Genomic DNA, 24,606 nt, shown 5'->3' on the forward strand with positions numbered 1-24,606 from the left:
CAGCAGTGTTATAGGGGACTGAAATGGAGGTGAATGCAGTATTGTATTCATCTGACAGTGGTAGTAAATCAGGTAATCTAGAATTAAATCCCATACCTTCTGGCCTCTATATCAAACTGTGTACTCTAATACAATTTAAGCACAGCTACCCTCTTCATATCTACGAGAAGGAAGCCTGGCATACTCTGATCTTGTTGGAAATGCTTGTTAACTAAATGAAGACAGACAACAAATATAATAAGGTTTACAAATCTTTAGCAGTGTCTTTTTCAATTCAAGTGATCATATCTGAGATCTCAATGCTCTGTAATAGAAGTGTATATTAACTCGTGGAAGACTCTTCCTCTCTAATAATGCAGTCATGTGAAGGTCAGGAGAGACTGACCTTAGACAGTCTCCGCTGGGTTGGTCTCACACTGAAAGCTATTGAAATTTCTCTCTCTCCCAAATAGCTTCTACTTGCCTGGATGCTCTGTGCACTCTCAGGGTTAGGTCCTTTTTAGGTCTAAATCCCAGTGTTGGGCTGAGCAGGATCATGCCATAGGCCAACTAGTTAGATCCAAAGCCAGGGTGTTTGCAGTAGAACGCCTGTCCCTTTCAGCTGGCTCCAATAAGGCCATTTGCCAGTCCAACCAATGTTAATAACGTCCTTGCTTTCACATTCTGAGCCAGAACGGAACCAGGGATCTAGAGGTGAAAGGTTTTCTATGCTATTATGAATTCCCTCAGACAAACTCTACAGCATAGTGTCCCCAGGAATTATTTTTCCACTTAATCTAATTCAGCCAGGCTTTTCTGAGGAATCTGCAGTGAACATCATTTCTTTAAAAATAATTTTTTGAGTGGGAAGAAACACATTTTGCTATGCTGAAGGTAAGCAAAAAATGTATTTGACACCTCAGGTAATAAGGATTCTTTTCCCTCTCTGTCTCTCAATTCCTTCCATTGAAAATTGTATTTTTACCATATTTTATTCCTGAAGGAGCTTTTCATCATTAAAATCTCCCATTCAATGCTACATTTAGCTTAGGAGCAACGACACTGCCTTGCTTCTAGCACATAGGCTGGACATTAGAGAATTCTCTCTGGTTAAACTCTACTCATTTTTAGAAACCCCCTTCATTTTTAGCATCTTGCATTAGTTGTGAGCTGACCTTCCTTTGTGTGTGTGTGTGTGTGTGTGTGTGTGTGTGTGTGTGTGTGTGTGTGTGTGTGTGTTTGTGATGATGGAGGGATACAGAGAATGAGAGAGAGAGAGAGAGAGAGAGAGACAGAGACAGAGACAGAGAGAGACAAAGACACAGAGATACAGAGAGAGAGACACAGAGGGAGACACACAGAGACATGGAGAGGCAGGAGGGGATTGACAGAAGGAGGAAGTGTCGGTGGTAAGTAGGGAAGGTTCTGTTGAGAACATCACTCTGTCATTTAAAGCAGGTTTTGACAGGAGACATGTCAATGGAATGAATGCTAATACCCAAATGATGCTTACATATAAATGAGTTTGTTAGCCTATTTGTTCTGGTTCCTCAGGTCCACTTTCTGAACTCGTGAAACTTGGGAACTGCTCATGATCGGTTCGGTTCACTTTTTATGGGTTTCTGCAAAGCATCCTTTTGTCTTCAAACCAGTAACTATGCACCCTTATCATTCTTCCCTCTTGCTTTTGCAGAAAATTTCAATGAAAAGGAAAGTCAACGGATCGTGGTCTTTGGAAAGCTGCTTAGACATGTCTGTTTCCCGGTTCTCTGAGCACGTGGCCGAGCTGTAACTGCTTCGCAGTGCGTGATGAATTGGATGGCTTCAGACCCGAGGCAAAAAAAATAATTGTCTCATTTTCGCGCTGATTTGCTTAACTGGTGGGACCATGCCAGAAAGGCTAGCTGAGACGCTCGTGGACCTCTGGACTCCATTAATAATATTATGGATTACCCTCCCCTCTTGTGTGTACATGGCTCCGATGAATCAGGCTCACGTTTTAACTACTGGATCCCCTTTGGAACTAAGCAGGCAGAGTGAAGAAATGCGGATTTTGAGCCGCTCCAAAAGAGGCTGGGTTTGGAATCAAATGTTTGTCCTGGAAGAATTTTCTGGACCTGAACCGATTCTCGTTGGCCGGGTAAGCTTCATTTTTAAGCTCCCGTTTCAGGGTCTGTTCCTGGTCTTTAAATGTTTCATTTCAGGATCTCCACAGTTTGTTGTCACACTTAACTCTAAATCCTTTCGACCAGATGGTTAGTGAGCTAACCTGTTGGTTTCTTTAGCAATATGAATAATCTCACATTTTAAAACGTCCCTTTAGGAAATGTCAGTTTCAGCATCACTGCCAGCCTAGCTCACCTTTTTCAAGAGACCACATGATACTTAGGTAACTCATAAATAAGCAAACTTCGTTCTCATTATGTGAGATCTCTTTTCAAATATTTTCTCTAGATTTTTGTATTTGTATCTAGTACTTGAAAGTAGTAGGCATTTTTGTCCGGTTTGAATTCCTATCATAACAAATGTCAAATGTTATTTTTCTCTTATTTTAAGGGTCTGCATCCCAGTTTTCAGTTAGGTTTTTCTTTGAATTTCATTGATTGCCATTTCAGCACTTAGAGAAGTGGAAACAATATTTGTAACACAAATTCTGGCCAAGACCTAGTGCTGACATTGTAGAGCATCTGTTTAGTCACCACCAAGAGGAATCAAAGGCATAGAAGGAAAATTCTTAGCTCAGTAGTGAGTACCTGCATTTGCCCATGTGCATTACTCTGTGTTGGCATTGATTCATTTGTTTTTCAAGTTCTTCATGCAGAGACAGATCTACATGTGTACTACAAAATTGTAGTGCAGTACTTCAAAGGCCTGCATATGTTTAGTCCTCAGAATAATTTGTAAGGTGTTGCTCATTTTGACATTCACTATTATCATAGTTTTAATTCTGGTGAGGAGCTCACCAAGCTGGGAGCTTTGTTGCCTAACATGTAAGACACCTGGACTTGGTGGTTATGTAATGATAATCCATTCAGGAGGCAGAAGCAGGCTTAACAGAAGCTCAAGGCCATACGTTACTACCAGGGTACCTGATAACCAAGTTTTAAAACAGAAAAGTTTAAAAGCACTTTCTTCTCACAGTGAACTGACAATGGCTGCGTTTCTGGATAAGCAATGTCTAGAAGTGAATGGCTTGTTCCTTTCCCAGATTCAGTGACTTAAAAGGGATGTAGCAGGGGCTTAAAGCCTTCATGCCTCGCAACTCTCTAGGCATTCCTTGCTGTCCTCTTTTGTTTTGTGGAAAAACTGAGCCTCCTCAAGGCCCGCTTCCTCTTCTCAGGGGATTCAAATGCCCAGTCTTAAGTTGACACAGGAGGTGTGGAGAAGCGATGTATTATTACACTGGGCTTTCTGGAGTCCAACATAGGTACTAGGCACTGGAAACTGTCACTTGGGAGTATCCTAATAAAGCATGATCTTTGCTGTCAAAGACCTCACATTTCGCTCAATACAGTCTGTTTACTATGTATGAATTGCTATTATAAAAACACTTTGTTGGCAGTGATCTTTTGACTTTAACCACAGTTGATCATATATGCATATGTGCACATGTGAGCCTATGTACATGCACAAATATAAAATATCTGCACTGAAATAGATTTATAATCCCCTTTCCATAAGTCAAAATGCAAAAAAAAAACCTTAAATATTTTCGTGATAAAAACTCTCGTAGCAGAAGTGAGTCGAGGCTATTTATAGTCTTAATGTATCCCATTACAGTGGCTGCTCCTATACTTCACTGCAGAAATGTTAATGTAGTTGATTACAGGGTGCTGCCCTGGACCCTGCTGAGGTTGTTACTTATTCTATAGTTTATGTGCTTTAATATGTTTCTAAAAATGGGTGAAGTTCTGAATTCCAAATCGCATCTAGCCTTATTGGTTCTAGATACAGACATGCTGATTAGCTTTATAATATGTATAAATGCAAAAACTGATGCTTAGATAAATTAATAAACCAAATTATGAGTAGAGCACAAGAAAATGTACTACATGAGGTTAAATCATGGTGGTGATTCCCAAGATAATAATTTCAACCATCATACCATATTATATTCTAGTAACTGAGTACCCCGGGTTTATAGTTTGCACTTGACTTGTGAGTATAGGATGTAAAATCAGTACATTCTTCCTTCTCTATATTAAAATTTTCATTAACCAGCTCTAAGGAAAGCAATTTTCATTCTATGTGAAATTCTGGAGTTACATGCATACATGCATATGTAGTTAATGGGTGGATGATTTCTCCCTGATTCAAATAGTTACCTTATTTTGATGGTATATCAATTAAGATGTGTCCTGCATAATATAAATAACTGAATTTGCTGTGCCCAGAAAAGCATTCCATTTTTATATGACTAGAAAAGACAATTAAACCATTTTTTTCCAAATGTAGTATCTGATGGCTGATTTCATGTCCATTTCTAAAATGAAGTGAAAATGTCAGATTCAAACAGTCAGGGTTTCTGTGTGACTTACAAATGCCTGAGGTGTCTTGTTTGTTTGACAAAAATGCCAATGAACCTGAGGCCTTTGAAATAAGCATCTTGCTCTTGAGTCTTAGTAACACACACTGTATAGAATAGAGCGAGCACTTATAAGAACTAATCCACAGGTTCTGCCTGCTCTTACTTATAGTCAGTTCACCAAACAATTGTCAAATAACAATTACAATATTTTTTGAAGAATATTGCTTCAAATATTTTCAATCACACATATTTCCCTTTAAAAATCAAATCTCTCCTAACGTGTGACAGGCCTAATTTTGTCAATTGTGGGCTTTTGTAAAGCTAAAGTTCTATTTCAGGTTACTGTTTCTGATTATGAGTCAGGTTGAGTGCAGACATGATCCGCATTGGGGCGCTCACTGGTGCTTTATGATGTTTTATCTTTATACGCAGTCTTCCACATCTGACTCTTTAAACCACTTCGCAGCAGAGCTTCTCCCCAGGAGCCAGCTGAGAAGCATTAGTTACCTATGAGCATACCTGCTCTTTAAAAGGCCCTCCTGCAAGTCACTATGTTGGGGGCCTCAACCTAGTGGGCCGAGTTCAAACTCAAGGGCAGTGCCTGCTTTTGAGCAATTGGATCTTCAGGATTGCACATAGACCTTTATATTATATGGGTTCTGATTTTACATATTGGTGGTGGCTGGATGTGCAAAAAGAACCTAAGTTAAAGAGAGACTCTCTAGAGCTTTGAAAAGTGCCATTGTCATTTTCTGGGTCTTAGTCCTAGGGAAATGATTTAAGCTTTTGAAGCATTGTGCAACTAAGTTATATTTAAATGTGAATGAATTGATAGCTGCATAATAATTGTCATATAATAATTAAACTTGAAATTTGTTCTTAAATGTGTGTGTGAGTTTCTGTATGTGTCTGTGTGTATGTGTTGTACATGGTTATAGTAGATATAATAAATATGTTAGACAAAAATAAACAAGCCCCACAACAACAACAAAAACTGATACCTCTCTCAGTGATCACAAGACTATGGAGCCAAAAGTTGATCCCCTTCTCTCACGCAGGTTTATTACAATCTGTGTAATGGTGTCAGAGTAATGGCTCCTGGTTCTCAGTCTGGTAGAACAGCCTAGAAAGGGAAGGAGACTGGTGCAATTTGTCAGAGGGTAGCCAACTTTTTGACATTGTGATATCATATTGTCACATGCAAAGTCCTCACTCAAGAACTGCATGTTGAATTACAAAAACATAGTATAGCAATTTATCTAAGTATACAATTTTATATTTTACCACAGTCAGAGCTATGTCTCTATGGTTATGTGAGTTAAAGACAACTTATACAAAGTTATGGACATAAAGATTACAGACCATTTCCTTGGTCAGAAATAAGATAAGACTTTGTATTTCTTGTTAACACAGAAGTAAAGACATTTTTACAGAGTCCAATTCTGTGCATTTTGTCTTATATATGGTTGCTCCTCCTGTTCTTTATCTACACTATAAGTCCATCCTTCCTGTACAATTATCATCTAACATATTCCAGAGTATGTTTATTATTGGTCTGCTGTTAAAATGTAAGTCTTTTTAAATGTGGTTCATTTGTGGCCATTGCTGCATAGACCAAATGTCCCACAGTCTAGAAAACTGTCTTCCTACTAAGAAATACTCAATAAAATTTCATATGAATGCTGTCTCCCTAATGGACAGTCTCCCTCAACATTAAAGGAGCTTGGAGAAGTCATTTAAGACCAATTAGAATAATACAAGTGGCACATTTCAATTAAGTGTTTAATACAATATTTCCATGTTCGTTTACTTATTTCTATACCAAATGCAGAATTCCACATTTGTGTCTATGTATTGATTTTAATGTCTCTTTAGAGGTAGTGAAGGTGGAATGTGTACTTCTGAAAAGAGTTCTTTTTCAGAAAAGTTGCCAGCCAGATCATCTCTGTAGAGCGTATTCTCTCACCAGTGACAACAAACGTATTTCAAACTTTTGTCAGTGCTTTTGGTTCGAAGTAGATTAGGTATGATCTCTCAGAATTTATGAAGGGCAACTACCACTCTAGCCGGCTCCACTCCCGTTTCCAGATGTCTGTGGCAGAAATTTGCATCGTACCCATTCATAAGTGCTTAGAGTTGAATGCTTCATGTCACCCCCCACTCCCAGAACTGATTTTCTCTGGGAATTCTGTCTAAGAACATAACAGCTCATGAGACTCCTAATATATTATATGATAGTAAGGAAGAAAGGGAGAAACTCAACACAAGGTTTTGATCAAGCTTGCAACTCAGACAAAAAAAAAAGCTTTTGGTAAATTGTGCATGCATATGTTCTCGTAGCCAAATCAGCATCATCTTGAAAGCCCTCTGCAATAAGAGACTCAGTGGATAGAGAGATACTATAATCGTGTATTGAATATCTCCATACTACATCTCCTACATTGTCAGTGGAGTCTAAGCACAGAATGAACACAGATCTGTATCAGGAGGAGACTGGTACCAAAAATCAAATAAAAAGATGTCCTATTAAATTTAGGAAGTGTTCTACGTGATGTTATGTGGTTGGATGAGAGCAAACAGAGGGTGGTAAGCTATTCTGTAGGCGCATGATGTGTTTCCAACAATTAACCTATGAGATGTGACACATCAAACATGTGGAAAAGGACAGAGGAGGGAAAAATAAAGCATTCCTGACACGGCAAGCCCAAAATTGTGTAGGGAGCACAGATAATGCCAAGAGGACATCATTTGGCAGTGGGCAAGTTCTATGCTAGCATATCCTACAGTGTAGATAAACAAGAGAAACTTTTCATGGCCTTGGACACTAAAAGTCTGAAATCAGGGTACCAGAAAAGTCGGATTCTGGTGAGGAACTACATAGACTCCCTTGTTCATGGTGCACCTCGCAGGCCTTATAGAACAACAGAGTTCTCTGGAGCCTCTTCTAGAAGTTTACCAAATTCAAGCATTATTTTTGGCTTCCTAGCCTTGCAAATAATTCTGTAAGGTATACTGTAGAATGGTACTAAAATGTGCCATTTAGCTACTGAGCCTACAATTGCCTTTGGCTACCCAAGTGATGGTATTACAAGTACAAAGTACTGTATTCATTAAGATATATGACTTGTGTGTGTGTGTGTGTGTGTGTGTGTGTGTGTGTATGTGTATATGCTTGTGTGTGTGTGCGTGTATGTGTGTGTATGGGTGTGTGTATCTGTGTGTATGGCTGTGTGTGTGTCTGTGTCTGTATGTGTGTGTATGTGTGTATGTGTGTGTTTATCTGTGTGTAAGTGTGTGTATGGGTGTATGTATGTGTGTGTGTATATGTGTGTATATGTGTGTGTATCTGTATGTATGTGTGTGTGTGTATATGTGTGTATGTGTGTGTATTTGTATGTATGGGTGTGTGTGTATGTCTTTGTCTGTGTGTATGTGTGTATATGTGTGTGCCAGTACATGCGCTTGTGCATGTGCACATGTGCATATTCTTGTGATTGCACGTTTTTAGTCTTTTGTAGTCCTTTGTACTGGAAAACAAAGTTTTAGGACTGGGGTCTTTTTTTTCAAGAGAAGACTTCTTTTTTTTATTAGATATTTTCTTTATTTACATTTCAAAGTTAGCCCCTTTCTGGTTTCTCCTCTGATAATGCCCTATCCCATCCCCCCCTTGCCCTTGCTCACCAACTCACCCACTCCAGCTTACCTGTCATGGTATTCTCCTATTCTGAGGCATCGAGCTTTCTCAGGGCCAAGGACCTCTCCTCCCTTTGATGTCCGACAAGGTCATCCTCTGTTACATATGCAGGTGGAGCCATGAGTCCCTCCATGTCAACTCTTTGGTTGGTAATTTAGTCCCTGGGAGCTCTGGGGGTACTGATTGGTTCATAATGTTGTTCCTTTTTTTTAATTTATTGATATATTTATTTACATTTCAAATGATTTCCCCTTTTCTGGACCCCCACTCCCCGAAAGTCCCATCAGTCCCCTTCCCTCCCCCTGTTTTCCCACCCAACCTTTCCCACTTCCCTGTTCTGATTTTGCTCTATACTGCTTCACTGAGTCTTCCTATGGGGCTGCAAACTCCTTTGGCTCCTTGGGTCCTTTCTCTAGCTCCTCCACTGGGGACCTTGTGCTCAGTCCAATGGTTGGCTGGGAGCACCACCTCTGTATTTGTAGGGTACTGGCAGAGCATCTCAGGAGAGAGCTATATCAGGCGCCTGTCAGCAAGTGCTTGTTGGCATCCACATTAGTGTCTGAATTTGGTGAAAGTATATGGGGTGGATCCCAGGTGGGGCAGTCTCTGGATGGCCTTTCCTTCAGTCTCTGCTCCACACTTTGTCTATATATCTCCTCCCATGGCTGTTTGGTTCCCTTTCTAAGAAGGGCCAAAGTATCCATACTTTTGTTAGGACTGGGGTCTATATACAAAGAACAAGCAAGGATCTGTGGGCACTATATGAGATTTTTAAATCAGCTCCACTCTCAAGTACTTTGAAAATATACCCAGTCATTGATGCTTTAGATATAAATGCTCACAGAACTGGGATAGGTAACCTTCTTTCGCTTTTCACCCCGTGTTGCTGCCGCCCTTTTTCTGTGGTCCACATGACCCTTCCTTTCTCATATTGCTTTATTTTTGAACAAAGGTAGCTGGCAGTCCAGGTGGTCAGCATTATTCTATCCGAAATCTTTCTCTTACATAAACTCCTATGCTGTCTCTGCTCCCCATTTCCCTCCTACCTGGGCTTCTGATGCATTCCATATTTGGATGTAAATCTCTCACTGGTGATGCCTCTTCTGTCTATTTATAATCCTCTTCCTCCAAGGCACTGACTCATTTTCTCTCTTTAAATTTGACCTTCTAACCTTCCCTCTTCCCTGTAACTTGGCAATCGTTTGGGTGGTACTTAGTATGAAGGACACGGGATGCCAAGTAATTACACTATATTATAGTTTACGGTGTCAGCAGCCAGTAGGAAAATTGCACTTGACATGCCATTATTTTTGCCAGGCCTTTGCACGTTAAGAGCACTGGGCGACTCAGCCACAGCCAAATTGTATCTTTGGCCTTGCAAGAACAATTCACTGTCAGTTCTGTGAAGCCTCTGCCTACACTCACAGGGCGGTGTGCACCAATATTTTGGCAAACTGCAAGTCAGCATTGTGTGTCTCAATCTGGCCAAATAACCAACGTGTCCTGCCTTTTGCTCAGTGTCCTGACTTGGAAACAACAGGGATCTCAGAGCAGGTGGATATCATTTGATGGTTGTATAAATAAAGGTCATAATCTCAGTCATCAAAATTCACCAATGCACAAACAGGTGGACACGCAGACACAGGCACACTTATACAGACACATGCACACCCATATAAGAACATGATAAGCACTCACATGTGCACATTGAGGAGTAACTGATTTTTTTTAGAGAAGCATCACACTTTCACCCACTTTGTTTCGTTCTTTAAAAAGGAACTGGATAATAAGCTTAATAATTGCCCCAAATAAATAATAATTATTAATAATAATTATAATAAAAATAATTGCCAAAAATATGGTTTTGCACTTTTAGTCTCATAACATACAGTAATTATGTTGCTATACTGCTAAAGAGCTACTGTAGTATTTATGCTTATGCAATCATATAAAATCATTTGTACTTTATTGATTGTATGTGATACTCTCATAACGACATAGGTGCAATGATTGCCCTTTCAGAAATGAACAAGAGATGCCATATACATATTTTGTGTTTCTGAAATAATTTTGAGAAGATATAAAGAAAAAATATAAGCTGCATTTTGTCATATTTTGAATTTGTACTTTATATATACAGTACTATTCCATATGTACTATAAATATGGAATAAACTGGGATGCTTGTTGTGTCCTAACACTACAAGAAAAAAAGTAGAAGCATTACAAATAAATTGCTCACCTACCCCACCCCCCACAATACAGATGTGCTCAGAGGGAGAGTATAGCTTAGGCTTTCTTCTGTAGAAAATCTGAGCAAGAAATCAATTCAGACTTACAATAGCAATTCTTGTATATTTTATCATCCATTTGAGGGTTATTTCATTGATCCTTAGGTGTTACCTAATTGAAACAAAATAATAGTATATGCTTATGGGTAAAATAATCAGACCATGTAATCTCATTTTTATAAATAAGGAACAAAAGGTATCCTGTATTTAGAATAGAGAATCAATTCCTATTACTTTACTTGGATGAACTAAAAGGCATAGGAATATTGCATGTGGACTCAAGGACTAACAAACTAGAAAAGTAGAAAAGTAACTAGTTTATGTTTATTTACAAAGCAGGATGGAATCAAGGCTCTGAAAATTCAAGGATGACATATTTAGAACATGTACCAAGGTTATAATTGTCAGAAATGAGGAATACAATGTGCATAGAATTGAATTATAATATACATGTGTGATACAAACTATCTGACTCACATATATTAATGTGAAAATTCAAAGATTGAATGTGCATGTGTGCTCTAACACTTACTAACTTAATAACCTGTCAGCCCCCGCCCTTCAGCTGTCCATCCTGCACGTCTCATTTTCTCTTAGCCCTGAACACGACCTAGATGCCGCCAGGACTCTTGACGTTTTTGCTGTAATTAAAGAGAATGCTGATCACCATCCACTGTTTTTAAAACAGTGTTTTTAACTGTTTTATAAAAGTATTTATGAAATTGGAAACAACACAAGCATATAAAAAATCCAAATAGGTAACGAAAAATTGCCATCCAGGCAAGCTTCTTTTATGCAAAGTGCAGAATTAATTCTTGACATTGATCCCGATTAATAAATAAACCTCCAGGCAAGATGGTCTGATATAATCAATCTTCATTTCCAGTATGTGTGGCCAGATTATCACTTTGTTTACAAAATAATTTTCTGCATTTTATTTTGGTAATGTTTTTTATTATATTAAAAGCCACGAAATTCCTAAAAATAAATGGTAATGGAGTTCAGCTCAATTTTTTAAAAATCTCAGAGTACCATCCATCCATAATAAATTCTTAGAAATCGTATTTCATTTGAAATTAAGTTTGTAAATACATCTTATATAGAAAATGAAGAACTACACCTATCTTACACACTTGGTTGGCAAATGATGAATCTCATCAATTAATCAATTACTGTGCTAAACATATTTAATCATTTCATGCAACAAGGAAGAAAGAACATTCAATGTTTCTGCACTGCTGAAGGCATAGTAAATGACTTTCATTACCATGGAACAGGCCAATTATTAAGCAGATGTGAAGGCTTTATATACGGTCTTTAAGTAGGAAATTACCTTGTAAGTCTTTAGGTGGTATAGCCCGTTTACATGCTCTTTTAAACTTTTCAGAAAATAAGAATTACTCAGAAATATTAGTTATAGAATTGTGCTATTTTAGAAAGATCAGTGGGCTGCAGAGTTTGCAAGGTCTTATTTTGCCTTGCTATGCATGTTTCCTAGAAGGTGACATTTTACTTATGCTGCAGTATACTTTATCTGTTTATGTCATTTAAAGGTGGAGGTATCACCTCCGCACCTCCAGCACAGTCCACTCACATCCTCATGTCTTTATATATTTTTGAAATAAAGGCAATTTTGTCAACAGACAAAGATCTGAATGTTCAGTTAAGATGTGGGAATGTTCTTTGATAAGCACTCACTTTCCCTCCTGAGGTTACAAAACATCCAGAAATTCTTAGATGCTATAACTTGGAGAAGAAATAAGATAGACTGCATTATTTTATTATTTTTTTTATTGGGTATACTCTTAATTTACATTTCAAACCTTTCCCAGTTTCTACCGCTCCCAGAAGTCCCCCAACCTATCCTCCCAGCCCCTGCCTCTAAGAAGATGCCCCTCCACCCAACCCACTTCCACCTACCCCTTCTCCCTCAATTTCCCCCACTGAAGCATCTATCCAGCTTTCATAGGACCAAGGACCTCTCCTCCCACTGATGCCCAGTAAAGCATTCCTCCACCACACTTGGGGCTGGAACCACGTGTAGCTCTTGATTTATGGCTTAGTCCCTGAGAGGTCTAGGGGGTCTGATTGACCAACATTGTCGTTTTTTTCCCATGGGGCTGCAAACCCCTTTAGCTCTTCCAGTCCTCCCTCCAACTCCTCCATTGGGGACCCCCGCACTCATTCCAGTGGTTGTCTTCTAGTATCTGCTTCTGTATCTGTAAAGATCTAGCAGGGACCCTCTGGAGACAACCATAACAGGCTCTTTTTGGCAAGCATTTCTGAGATAGATTGCATTCTTATAGCTCTGTGTGAGCAGTTCAGGTCCCCAGCAGTGGCAATAATTGGGAGCTTGTAAGAGTTGAAGAGTCCCATTCAACATGTTTACATCCTGATTTACTGAATCAAACTTGCATTTTCCCCATATGTCCAGGTTATTTTTTGGTGCACATGAAAGCATTAAGTATTTAAATATATTTCATATTTAACCAATAAAACAGTTATAAACACTCAAGCAACACATGCAAATATTACAAAAACATTAAAAAGAACATAGTTTTCAGTAAGTTCATCAGTTGTCATTCAGTCCCACCATAACCTAAATAATGATCTTTGCTACTCATCTACTAAATAATTATACCAATTATTTTTATACTTTTGCTCCTGACCATCAAGACTGATTGTCAAGATAAAAAGGAATAGTCACAGAGATGGTGTTTGAAAAAGCTTCAGGGGGATGATTCATGAGCAAATGGCTACTTATCTCCTTTGAACCCATGTGGTGGGTGGGAGGCGAGGCAGGATTCCCTCCTCTGGCACTTGTCTGGTTTGGGCAGTCAAAGGGAAGAATCACTGCGCCCTCTACTTTCACCTCCAACACCGTGTGTTAATGTTGCCTGTTCCCTCTTCAGAGCCATGGGCTCCTTCCCTTTCTGTCTGTATTTACCAGAGTCCTGCAGATGTGCTCTGGAAGCTACAGAGGATCAAATGTCACTGGGCTTCAGTGGAGACAATAGCAGAATCCAAATGAGCTTGCTCAGAGCAGCTTGGAAAGATTGGGAAAGAGCAGGGAGTAAAACACTGGGTGCAGATTTCTATTTCTTTCTAATTAAAAAAAAAGACCAGCTCTGTGGTACAGGAGAGTTTTTGGTGTGAATATCATTGTGGTGAATATGGAATCCAGGGCATGGTTCAGAGATATTAAAGAGGGAAAGGAAAACCAGTTTTTTTAAGTCACCAGGTAAGCAGATAGTATTTTTGAGGGTTTACACTGTGACATTTTTTTCAAGCTTGCTGGTCAAGTCTTACAGCAAATTATTGGGAAATGTACAATGTACTCATTACCATGTTAGGAGTCACCGACAAGAAGAGTTAAAGCCATTAGAATGCACAAGTTCGACAAACAATAAGTGAATGATAAAGCAGGAGTCAGATCTGGGCAGGGTACTTCAAAGCTTTCTTTGGTAACCATGGTAACTTTACATCACCTGAATCCTAAGTGGTAAGTTCTCAATGTCCTCGGGTGAGACCCCCACCAATATGCAGATGAGGAAAGTAAGACCACTCATGAATACCAAGCTATAGTCTCATGATTAGAATATAATGGCTTGGTAATAGTTTAGCACATATTAGAGATGTTTGAGTTGCAGAGCTTAAGTGAGAAAATCAGTGCTTGAGGCATCTGCATGTGGTTACTGCATTATTTTCTTTATAGGGAGATGATACTCCTGCAGTTTAGACCCAGGAAAGACTGGTCTAATATTCACAGTGATTTATGGCTTGTTTTCTAAATATAGGAAGGCCAGCACAGTATTTATCTCTTTCTACATTCTCATTTTAAGATATGTGGTACACCAGGCATGGCGATACACATGTATAATCTCAATCCTAGGAAAACTGGGACAGATAAACTTTAAGACAAGCCTGGCCAAGCAGGGGGATCCCTATAGCAGAAAAAAGATACGTAGAGGGCAAGAATATGGTACACTCATTAATGTGCTTACCATACAAGCTTGGACCTGACTTCAGGTCATCAGAACTCTTGTACAGCCAGGTGTAATGCTAGTGCAACCCTGCAATCTCAGCAATCCAATAGTAAGAAAAGATAGGACAACCCCAGGAAGCTTTGAGTACAGCTACCTTGGCAAAGGTAGCCAGGAACAAGCAAAATAACTTATTTCAAACAACATGTTTGTTGCACTCTGACCTTCACAGGTATGCCATAGCATGCAAGCACTAGCACTTACACAACTGATCATGCACAGACAGACATATTTTACAAAGATCATATATTGTTCTATTCACATATGTATTTTTGATCAGTCATCGGCATATAATCTGATTGCTTTAATGGTTATTATACCTGCAAATATATAACCATTGCTGTCTCATAAAATAAAAGGAAAGGATGTGGAGAAAGCGTTAGCTGGTGAATACTTTTGTTGGTATTTCAGGCATCTTGCTAGTTCCTTTAAATATATTTTCAGGTTGCTACTGTCCCTCACTTTATAACTATGAGAATTAAGATTTCCTAAGGCAGCCACTTTTCAGTGATCTGCAGTGAGGATAGAGAAATGGTTTTTCTGAGCCTGGTGTGATCCTTAGCTCCCCCAAAGCTGAGGCATTAAGTCACTCACTAAAGTCCTTGGTAAAAAGTGTGCAATTTTCTAGGTTTTTCTTAAAGTGGGAACTGCCAGAACAGCAGAAAGAAACATATAATAGTTTAGGGGAATGAAACATAAAATCCTGTCCACATAGAAGCTAAAAGAAGACAAAGTGCTTGTACCCTCAAGTTGCCTGAACTAATTGCACTAATGCTGAATAATTCAGTAACAGTCCCCTGAATGCAGGAATCTGAGCTGCTGGGTTGTATTGGCCAGGCTGCAGAGGTGGGGAGAGCCATTCCTGGCTCTCTGCAGTGACTTCTTGTGGCCTTTTCTAACTCTGTATATCTGTGTATTCTGTGCCTTTCTCTGTTACTGGTTCTGCTCCTCTTCTTGCGTTTCTACCCGGATCACAATGGCATTCCTCTGGGTGTCCTGGTCATGTTCTTTGCTGCTGGCACACTTTATCCACTGAGTCCACTGAGAAGAAACCTCTCATGCCTTTAGACAAGTCTCTGAGGAGAAGTAATTTGGGGAAAGAGCAAACATGGCTATTAAAATTGACCAAATCCAATAACTCCTCAAAGCAAGTCAGACTCCCCAGCTACCCAAAGGCTTTATTTAGAATGTGGCAGGGTTATTTATAGTGAAGTCTTTCTTCACCTTTCCTTTTATGTGCTTGTGTGAGCTTAAGCCTCTAAGTGATTTTTCTCATTGCAATAGTCTGCCTTATGTGTGTGTGTTTGTGTATGTATTTGTGTGCTTGTGTGAGCATGTGTGTTTGTGTGCATGTGTGTGTATGTGTGTGTGTGTGTGTGTGTGTGTGTGAGAGAGAGAGAGAGAGAGAGAGAGAGAGAGAGAGAAAGAAAGAGAGAGAGAGAAAGAGAGAGAGAGAGAAAATGTACATATGGGGAAGTGCATGGGTGTATTATCACAAGATAGCAGAACATTAGCAAGAGTTCATCTTCTGGTTGTACTTCTGCTTTTGCAAGAGCATTTTATTATAAACAGTTTTTCTCAGAAACCATTGTATGTTTGCTATGACTTGTGTTCTTGATCAAGGCCACTGTTTCTCATGACTCCTTTCTACCTTTTCTGTCATTAGAGTCATAAGTCTAATGTTATGATTATATGAAATAGCCATTCCCCAATTCTATATACCACTTAGATTAGCAGGGATATAATTAAATAATCTCATCTATTTTCCCATTTCATCTTTTGAGGGAAAGATAGCAGAAAGCAGAACCAGTGAACATGGCTGCTCCAGCAGGTCCCATGCTTTATCCATGCAAACAACATGAGGCATGAACTACAGAGCCATGTGATCAATACAGAGTGAGACAGAATTCTGGAAATACTGTGTATTCACAAAGGAACTGATATTCATACAACCCAGGAGAGGTATGAAAGTATTTCAGGATGTATGTAGATGATAGAGTCCTGTCACAATGACAAGCAGTTGGACACTCCATGTAGGTCAGTGTTATGGTAACTTCAGATACATAAGACTCATTGGGAAAATGCCATCACTGGATAGTCCTTTGGGCAAGTCTTTGGGCCATTTTCTTGATTGATGTCAGATATGGAAGGGACACGAAGGTGGTGGAACCTTATGGCTGTGCTATAAGAAAGCAGAGTAAGCAAGCCATCAGGAGAAAAAGATTACGCATCATTCCTGGACTAAATGTCCCTGCCTGTACTCCCTTCAATGATGGCCTTTTACCTGTAAATATAAAATAAAATCAACCTTTCCCTCCAAATGTTGACGATTTTGGTCACAGACATTTCTTTACATCAATAGACACCTTAATTAAGACATGACAGAGTATAAGAAAGCAGCCAAGAAGCAGAGAGCTCGATATTTACATGGAAATACAAAACAAAAAAAATAAGTGTTGAAAATGATAGGAACTAGAACTTGGTAAAAGACACAGGCATGAGGAAGGTCAAGCTTGATAGAGGGAATGTGCAAGAGAGTGTAGAAGGGAGGAGAGAGAGGAAAGAAACAAAGGAGGGGAGAAGGAAGCAGTGGTGGTGGTGGAGGAGAGGAATATTGGCTGGATTTGAGAAGGACTGTTGTGCCTCATCAAATGGAGATTGCTGTTTTACACCCTGAACAGATGTGTTCAAATGGGTTAACACATATATAAAAGTCAGTGCTGACTATATAGTAGCAGTTTTTCCTCCTCTGCCTCCTCCTCCTCTTCTCTCTTTCTTTCTTTCCTATTTTGAAGATAGATGTATTTTCATTTTGATACATGACATTTGCTGAATAGCCACAGCTGGCCAGTCTCAGTAGGAAGTCAAAACAATTTGAGTGAACAAGCAGACATCATGATCTTTTTCTTAAACATTTACGAAGAAAATGTTGGCTTTTGAACCTTATATGTGTCCTCACTGTTGATGCCCAAAATAAAATTGTGATCATTTGCTTCAAAGATGGTCAAGAACATAATGAATGACTTAACACAGAGTATCTGAAATTATTGTACCTTGTAGTTCATATTTATAATCTCTAATACCTTTTATAGAAGACATGGAAAGGTAGAAATAATATTACTTGTTCCATCCTCTGATGATTGCAATCCAGCTTCTAGTCCAGAGACCGCCTATCAGCCTGGCTAAGCTCTTTTTCTTATACTGAATACAGTAAAGCAAGGTGGTGATCTGGATTATTACATAGTTGCTGGTGCATGGTTTATCTGATTCCATGTTTTTGGTATGTGTTTCTATGTATCAGCCCCCTTTTCTTGCCCTTGTTATATCATCCAGTCAAGTCTAAATCCATGCAGTATGCACAGGGGACAACACTCTAGAAATCAACTGCTGAGTTGGGATTTATTTTTGTTTCATTTGGTCAACAGAAGCAACATAATCTGTGCTATTGATTTTAAATTTAAACTGGCCTTAAGGAGGCCGTGGGAAGTTTACAAATACATGTATATTTATCTAAGAAAAAAATAAAGTAAAAATTGAAGGCCATGGTAGGCAGTAGCAAGGAAATTAATACTTTGAAAGGGCTAGTGCCTTCTAGGTCATATGGCATTGCATACACACATCACTTGTAAGATAGAATGTTATGATCACCCATTCCCCAAGTGCACACATACAGCTTGAGAGATACTGAGTCACTCCATGGAACCGTCAATAGGATTGAAAGCTAGATTGGTGTGCAGAATGGTCTTCACAGAATCAAAGCTTCATTTTGCTATTCTGAGCCACCCCTTCCTTCACTCTCTTTATTTGGTTCTCCCTTATGTTTCTTCCCACATGGATATGCTCTTTTTGAACATAGAAAGATGGAAAACTTTTTATTTTTATCCAACACAGTTTGTTCTTGAAAAAAAAAGTTTTTGTTATCCCAATACACCAGCACACCAAGAGGTAAACTAAGATAGTATAAGAACCACAATAACAATCATCATTTGTTCTTTGTTGGGTACATTCTACTGTGACCATTGTTACTCGTCCATCTTCTATGAAACTCTGAGCATGTCAGCAGGCAAGTCCCCTATGATTACTCCTCTCTACTAGGGAGTATATTGAGATTATTAACATAGAACCAGTAGGCAGGACTTTTAAGCCTAAATCCTATAACAAGCCAATGCTGAACTTATAAAAGACCTGAATCCCATTACCTCTTAGGTACTCCATCCAATCAAGTGGCATATATGAGTCTCTTTAAACTCAGGAACCATGCACATCCCTATTTACCCTGGCAAATTGAGACTGGAAACCTGGATTAATAATAGACATCCTCCCCAGGGACATTATTAAAACAGGTTTTCAAAAGCTCATGCTGCCTTTTGACCTCTTAGTTTCCCATTATCCTAGATTATGTTCCTTAATATATTCCAGCACCCCACCTTCTGAGCAATTCATATTGTAAGCCAGAAAAACAGAAATGCAAAAATGACCGGAGAGTTCTTTTGCTAACATTTGAAAAAAAATTCTCTGTAGTTAAAAATTTTGGGGGGAGTTGGGGCATGGAAATAGCCGCAGGCTTAGATTTGTGTGGGTTCAAGGCCGCATGCTCTGCCAGTGTTTTTGTATAGTTGCCTACAATGAGCTACCTAGCAGAGAAACTCTGCCACAATTACAAAGGAAATCACTGTGCCCAGGAAGTTCTGAGATGCAAGAGTGTGAGAGAGCAAAGGGTGCCTTGTGAATGCTCCTCTCCCTTGAGAGAACCACTGAGGGATCTGAAGAGAGGATGGTTCTTTTGGACCATGAAACTTCAAGAATCTTTGCAAATGCAAAACCTTCTTCCTCAGCAGCTCCTCACAGCCCCTCAAGGTTCCGGCTTCTTCTTTCAAACTGTGTAAAAGTCTTAACACAATAGAAACTTTTCTAGCTTATCCAGTTGTATCCCCTCTGCCCTGGAAATGAGGAAGCACGAGGGCTGAACAGTTGAAATTCACTGTCAATCATCTTCTCCCTAAGTAAACGGCAGTTTTCCCTTTATAATATGCTAGATCACATATATCAATTCACCTAATGCAAGTTCTTTGAACCACAGAATTAGAATTGAGGCACCTGGGAAGACAAATACACTTGCATCTGCACAGATACATAGACACACACACAAAGGAGTTTAGTGGACAAGTTCAAAGCTGTTCCAAAGATCTCACTTGTAACACTATCTGGCTTCCAACTCATAGAGAATAGGCTGGCCTCCAACTCACAGATATCTGTCTCCCTCTGCTTTCAGAGTACTGGGATTAAAGTCATATATCACTGTACTGGGCCAGTTTACTATTATTGTATGTAAATATAATTGCCACATCACAATAATAGGTACTTTAATGAAATTTTCAACAAATGTAAAAAATTATTAAAACATACTAGATAAAAGCAATTCTATTGTAATAACTTAGCACATTTCATTACTATTTTCCTTTGTGCACAATTTAAACAATGGCTTCATCACCACATTCTCAAATCTTTTAAAAATGCTATGATTTGTATTAGCTGATAATATCTTTTTGAAATAAAATGAAACTTAATGGAACATTTTGCAAGTATTGAATGGAAAACACTTTAGATTTGTAATAATTTCAGTCTGCCACACTCTCACATAGATGTGAAGAACCAAAATCTCTACTTCAATAAGTAATATTAACTTTTCAAGTACTAGATAATAATTATTTTTAACCACAATAATTCCTCAATGAATTTTTTATTCACAGTGATATTTAAATCCATCATGGGTTATATGCTTCAATATTTGTCTAAGATATTTTTATTTATTTTATGAAAGCAAGATATTTTGCCAAGAAAAATAATTTTGTTTTTAGATGTGACAGTATTCTAACCCATTCCATAAAGGGCCCCTAAGGAAAAAAGGAATCTAATCTCAAGCAATCCTGACATAACTGAACAATAGCTTAAGCACTTTTATAATTCTAGATGGAAAACTTAGGGTGCATCTCACGGCACATAAAAGTCACAGGAGGTATGTCTTATTTTTCTATTGTTGTGATGATGGACTGTGATCAAGGCAACTTACATAAGAAAATATTTAATGTGGTGCTCCTGGTTCCACAGAATAGCAAAGACAGTGAAAATAATGCAAGGGGGCATGGCAGCAGGCAGGCAAGTATGGTGCAGGAACAACAGCTAAGAGTTTAGATATGATGCACAAAGACAAGGCATTAAGAGTTAACTGGAATGGTGTGGATTTTTAGAACGTCACAGTACACTGCAGAGTCATACACCATTTCCAAAAACCTTTTAATCCTTCCCAAATTGTTTCACCAGTAGAAATCAAGCATTCAAATATATGAACTTATAGGAGGAATTCTCAGTTATATGACTATTAGGTACCATCTAGAATTCATTTAATTGGTAGATATCAACAGACTTAATGAGGTTTTATACACACACACACACACACACACACACACACACACACACAATTATATGACATAGTTGATGAATTGGATGTCAAATCTTACTATATTTGTCACAAATTTCTCTTAAATTTTTCTGATATGTAGTGTGTAATCAAAAGTCACAACTTAAAATATTCCCATCAATAACATGTAACTGAACACACATAATTTAGAAAATAATGTGATATTCTCTAGATTTTTTAAAATCAATATAATTCATAAACCTTTTTATTCTGCAATACGGACAAATGACCAAGTAAAACTTCTGGGACAGTGGACCGTGTCAGGAAATTTGCTCAGGATGAGTAGGTTCAGAGGGCCTGGCAACTCATACATGAGGACCATAGGTGTTTTACCTGCTCCTGACCCTTTCACATGACCACAAAACCTCATGGAGAGAATCATGCCATTCAGTCATGTAGGAGCAGTGTCAGACCACAACCTACCCCAAAATGTATATAAGACCCTATCTAGTAGTAATAAAGATATAAAAGTGACTACATCAAGGATTGTCTGAGTTCTTTGGCTTTCTAAGAGCTGTAACACTTCCTCAGGAAGAGAATTCTCTCCTAAAGCTTTCACTGCAGGAAGCTCCCGTGTCTATCTTGGTTATATCTTGCCCCATCCTTGGTGCTAGCCAAGCCCCCCTCTGCATCTTGCCACTTGGGACCTATTCCAGAGCAGCTGTGGTGTTGGAGTAGTGGTGGTGGTCAGTGGTTCCCTACCTGTTTGGGCCAGCCACCCACCATGTAGCAGTGTCTTGCCACTCTAGAGTAGTAGCTACTATAGAAGAGAGCAGCAGCTGCCTTGGTCTGGCTCCCCTCTTCTCTTCAGAGAGTGTAACTTCTTGACTATTATAGCTGAGCGAGAGCCCCCAAAGTTATCCAAGGGTAGAGTCTAGTATACAGACTGACAAATGGTGCCCAATGTGGGGCTTCAACCCAAGACCCTGAGGTTAAGAGTCTCATGATCTACAGACTGACCTAGCCAGGGCAGCTGTATCCCCTTCAGTATCCTGATCTAGTGTGTCATCAAAAAGCTATAAAAAAATATTTAAACTACACCCATTATAGCATTTAACTGAACACAAAAATAGTTTAGAAACTAGTGTGATTTTTTTTCTAGATTTTTTTGAAAAATTAATATAATTGATAAACTTGTTATTCTGAAGTACTGACACATGATTGGGTAAAAGTCATCTATTGTATTTGTCCAATAGTGTCGAAACATTCAGTATGTTAAGGATTTGCTAAAGTGACATGATGTGTAAAATACTTTCTGGATAATATAAAAATTCCCTCTGAAAATGCAAGGTAGGGATGTATGAGATTTTTTCCCCTCTTTAAACAACTCCAACTATTTTAAAAATAACATCTACTGTAGTCTTAGTATTCTCGCTGAGACCAGTTCGCCTACATTATCCAGAGCTCACATCAACAATCTAAAACAGCATGAAATGGGAAGAATTTCTATCCCCCTGCCTCTTTAACAGAGCACATAGCTTGAAGCTAATGCAACTTCCCAGGCAGGGAGGAGAAGATCACTATGTAAATCATGATCATTGACAAGTTAAGCCTCCAGTCAAAAGCAGGAAGTACAGCTTGTGTATTTACCTCAGGCTATTTGTCGCTATGGGGGAGCCTTTTGAAAAAATAATAAATACAGCAAGTTGATATCCATATTGCTACATGCATATACACACAATATTGTATTAACCAGTGCTCTCATCTCCTTTAGAAAATTCTGGAATATAAGGATAAAGTTATCCTCAGGACTTATAAATTCATCTGTCCCAATCCAGGCATCCACTTTAAAAAAAATTTAAAGAGAACACTTTATCTTGATTTGATATCTATCTCATTTACCTGTCATATATCTATTAAACATGAGGCTAGGGGTGTGAAGATATCTGAGACAATCTTCTCCATATAGGAGCCACATAGTTCAGAGGACAAGTTTCTCCATTGCATACAGATTATTTTTTCTTTAAATTTAAAAACTGAATATGTTTTTCCACTGCTTGTAAAAAGTATGTTGCTAAACTACTCCCAGCCACAGTATAGTGTGATTCACTTAATCTGACCTTTCTAGAGAGATAGAGAACACTTTGAACAATGCAGAGTGCTACAATGTTGACCAGGAAAGCATTTCTAGTGAAAAAGAAGTGAAGCTAAACTTACTGTATGGAGTACTTCTAGCCATATTATCAAAATCACAATTGCTTAGAGTTTAGAGTTATGACCTGAGAAATTAATATGCAAAATGTTTAGCAACTTCAAGAGAACTACTGAACTAAGAAAAGGAAGGTAAAATTTCACCTTATGTTCTACCCTCATTAACAGGAACTTTTATTGCAAGTACTTGGAATCAGACCTAGAGGGTTACAACTGCTAGACAATCATTCTAACACTAAGATATAGTTCAGACACAACATAATTTTCTTCTTTTGGTTGACTGGGTATACTTAGTAAATGTTCACTCATTAACGTATCAGAGTAACACTTTTCCTAAAAGTTATATGACAGTAGTAGGTGCTAAATAAATACATGTTCACTTTTCTTCTAGCTTCCTTCATGTCATTTTGAAAAAACAGTCTACTCAGAAAAGACATAGCATGAGCTATCTTAAGCAATGTGTTCCAAGATAAGAAGTAGATTTATTTTTTTAATCCAAGCAATGTTAACTCATGTCCTTATGTAACCCAATATGCTCATATGAGCATCAGAAATTTGTGGAAAGTTATACAGAGACTTGCAAAATGTTATACATGTCTACAAATGACCTTTCCCAGGGTGCCTTAAAATCAGCACTTATGATATTTTACCTGTTAAGTATGTTACGTTAGCAATAAACATGAGTTATGTTTTATTATCTCTATTGTATATTGAGAAATTGGTACACACCGAAAGCTTGTATACCTCTGATATTATTTTATCTGGCTCAAACTCTTGTTCCATTCATTATGCTATATGGGTAGAAACTGCCTATAACATCATGATTTTCATAATCATTATTCTACCAGTTTCTGCCTGTAGATCTCTATTTTCCTGTTAAGATTACAGGCTCCAAAATTTGTGGACTAACAAAATTAGCGTTAGCTTTGTTTCCTACCTTTTTTTTATTTTTATTTTTATTTATTTATTTATTTTTTGTTTTTTTGGTTCTTTTCGAGACAGGGTTTCTCTGTGTAGCCCTGGCTGTCCTGGAACTCACTCTGTAGACCAGGCTGGCCTCAAACTCAGAAATCCTCCTGCCTCTGCCTCCCAAGTGCTGGGATTAAAGGTGTGCACCAACACTGTCCAACTTGTTTCCTACCTTCATGATCCATGGAGAACTCTGTTAGAGGACATTAATCTTCAGCTTTGCATTTGTAGAATATTTGGTCTTTTATACTCTGTGCTTGCTTCCGTGTGTGTGTGTGTGTGTGTGTGTGTGTGTGTGTGTGTGTTTGTGTCTGTGTGTCTGTATATGTAAGTTGCATTCAGCATAGGATCAGATTTTCCCTTCTCCCATGCTGACACTGATACTGAACTAAGTCCTGAGGTCTGTTACCAAACATGGCTTTTGAATCATCTCACCAGCACTGCAACATCTGTTAGGTTATATAAGTAGACAAC

General features: G+C 38.5%; 1 protein-coding gene across 4 annotated transcripts in view; it reads left to right on the forward strand.

Moving 5' to 3' along the window:
• The first annotated feature begins 1,867 nt into the window (after positions 1–1,867).
• Cdh8 (cadherin 8) overlaps positions 1,868–24,606 on the forward strand; it is a 394,512-nt gene continuing 371,773 nt past the window's right edge. For all 4 annotated transcript variants that reach the window (XM_052166508.1, XM_052166505.1, XM_052166507.1 and 1 more), the window contains exon 1: positions 1,868–2,119. In XM_052166508.1, the coding sequence (XP_052022468.1) occupies positions 1,868–2,119 (252 nt within the window). The remainder of the gene's footprint in view (positions 2,120–24,606) is intronic.

This window comes from Apodemus sylvaticus, chromosome 21 (assembly GCF_947179515.1).
Source record: "Apodemus sylvaticus chromosome 21, mApoSyl1.1, whole genome shotgun sequence".
NCBI classification, from domain to species: domain Eukaryota; kingdom Metazoa; phylum Chordata; class Mammalia; order Rodentia; family Muridae; genus Apodemus; species Apodemus sylvaticus.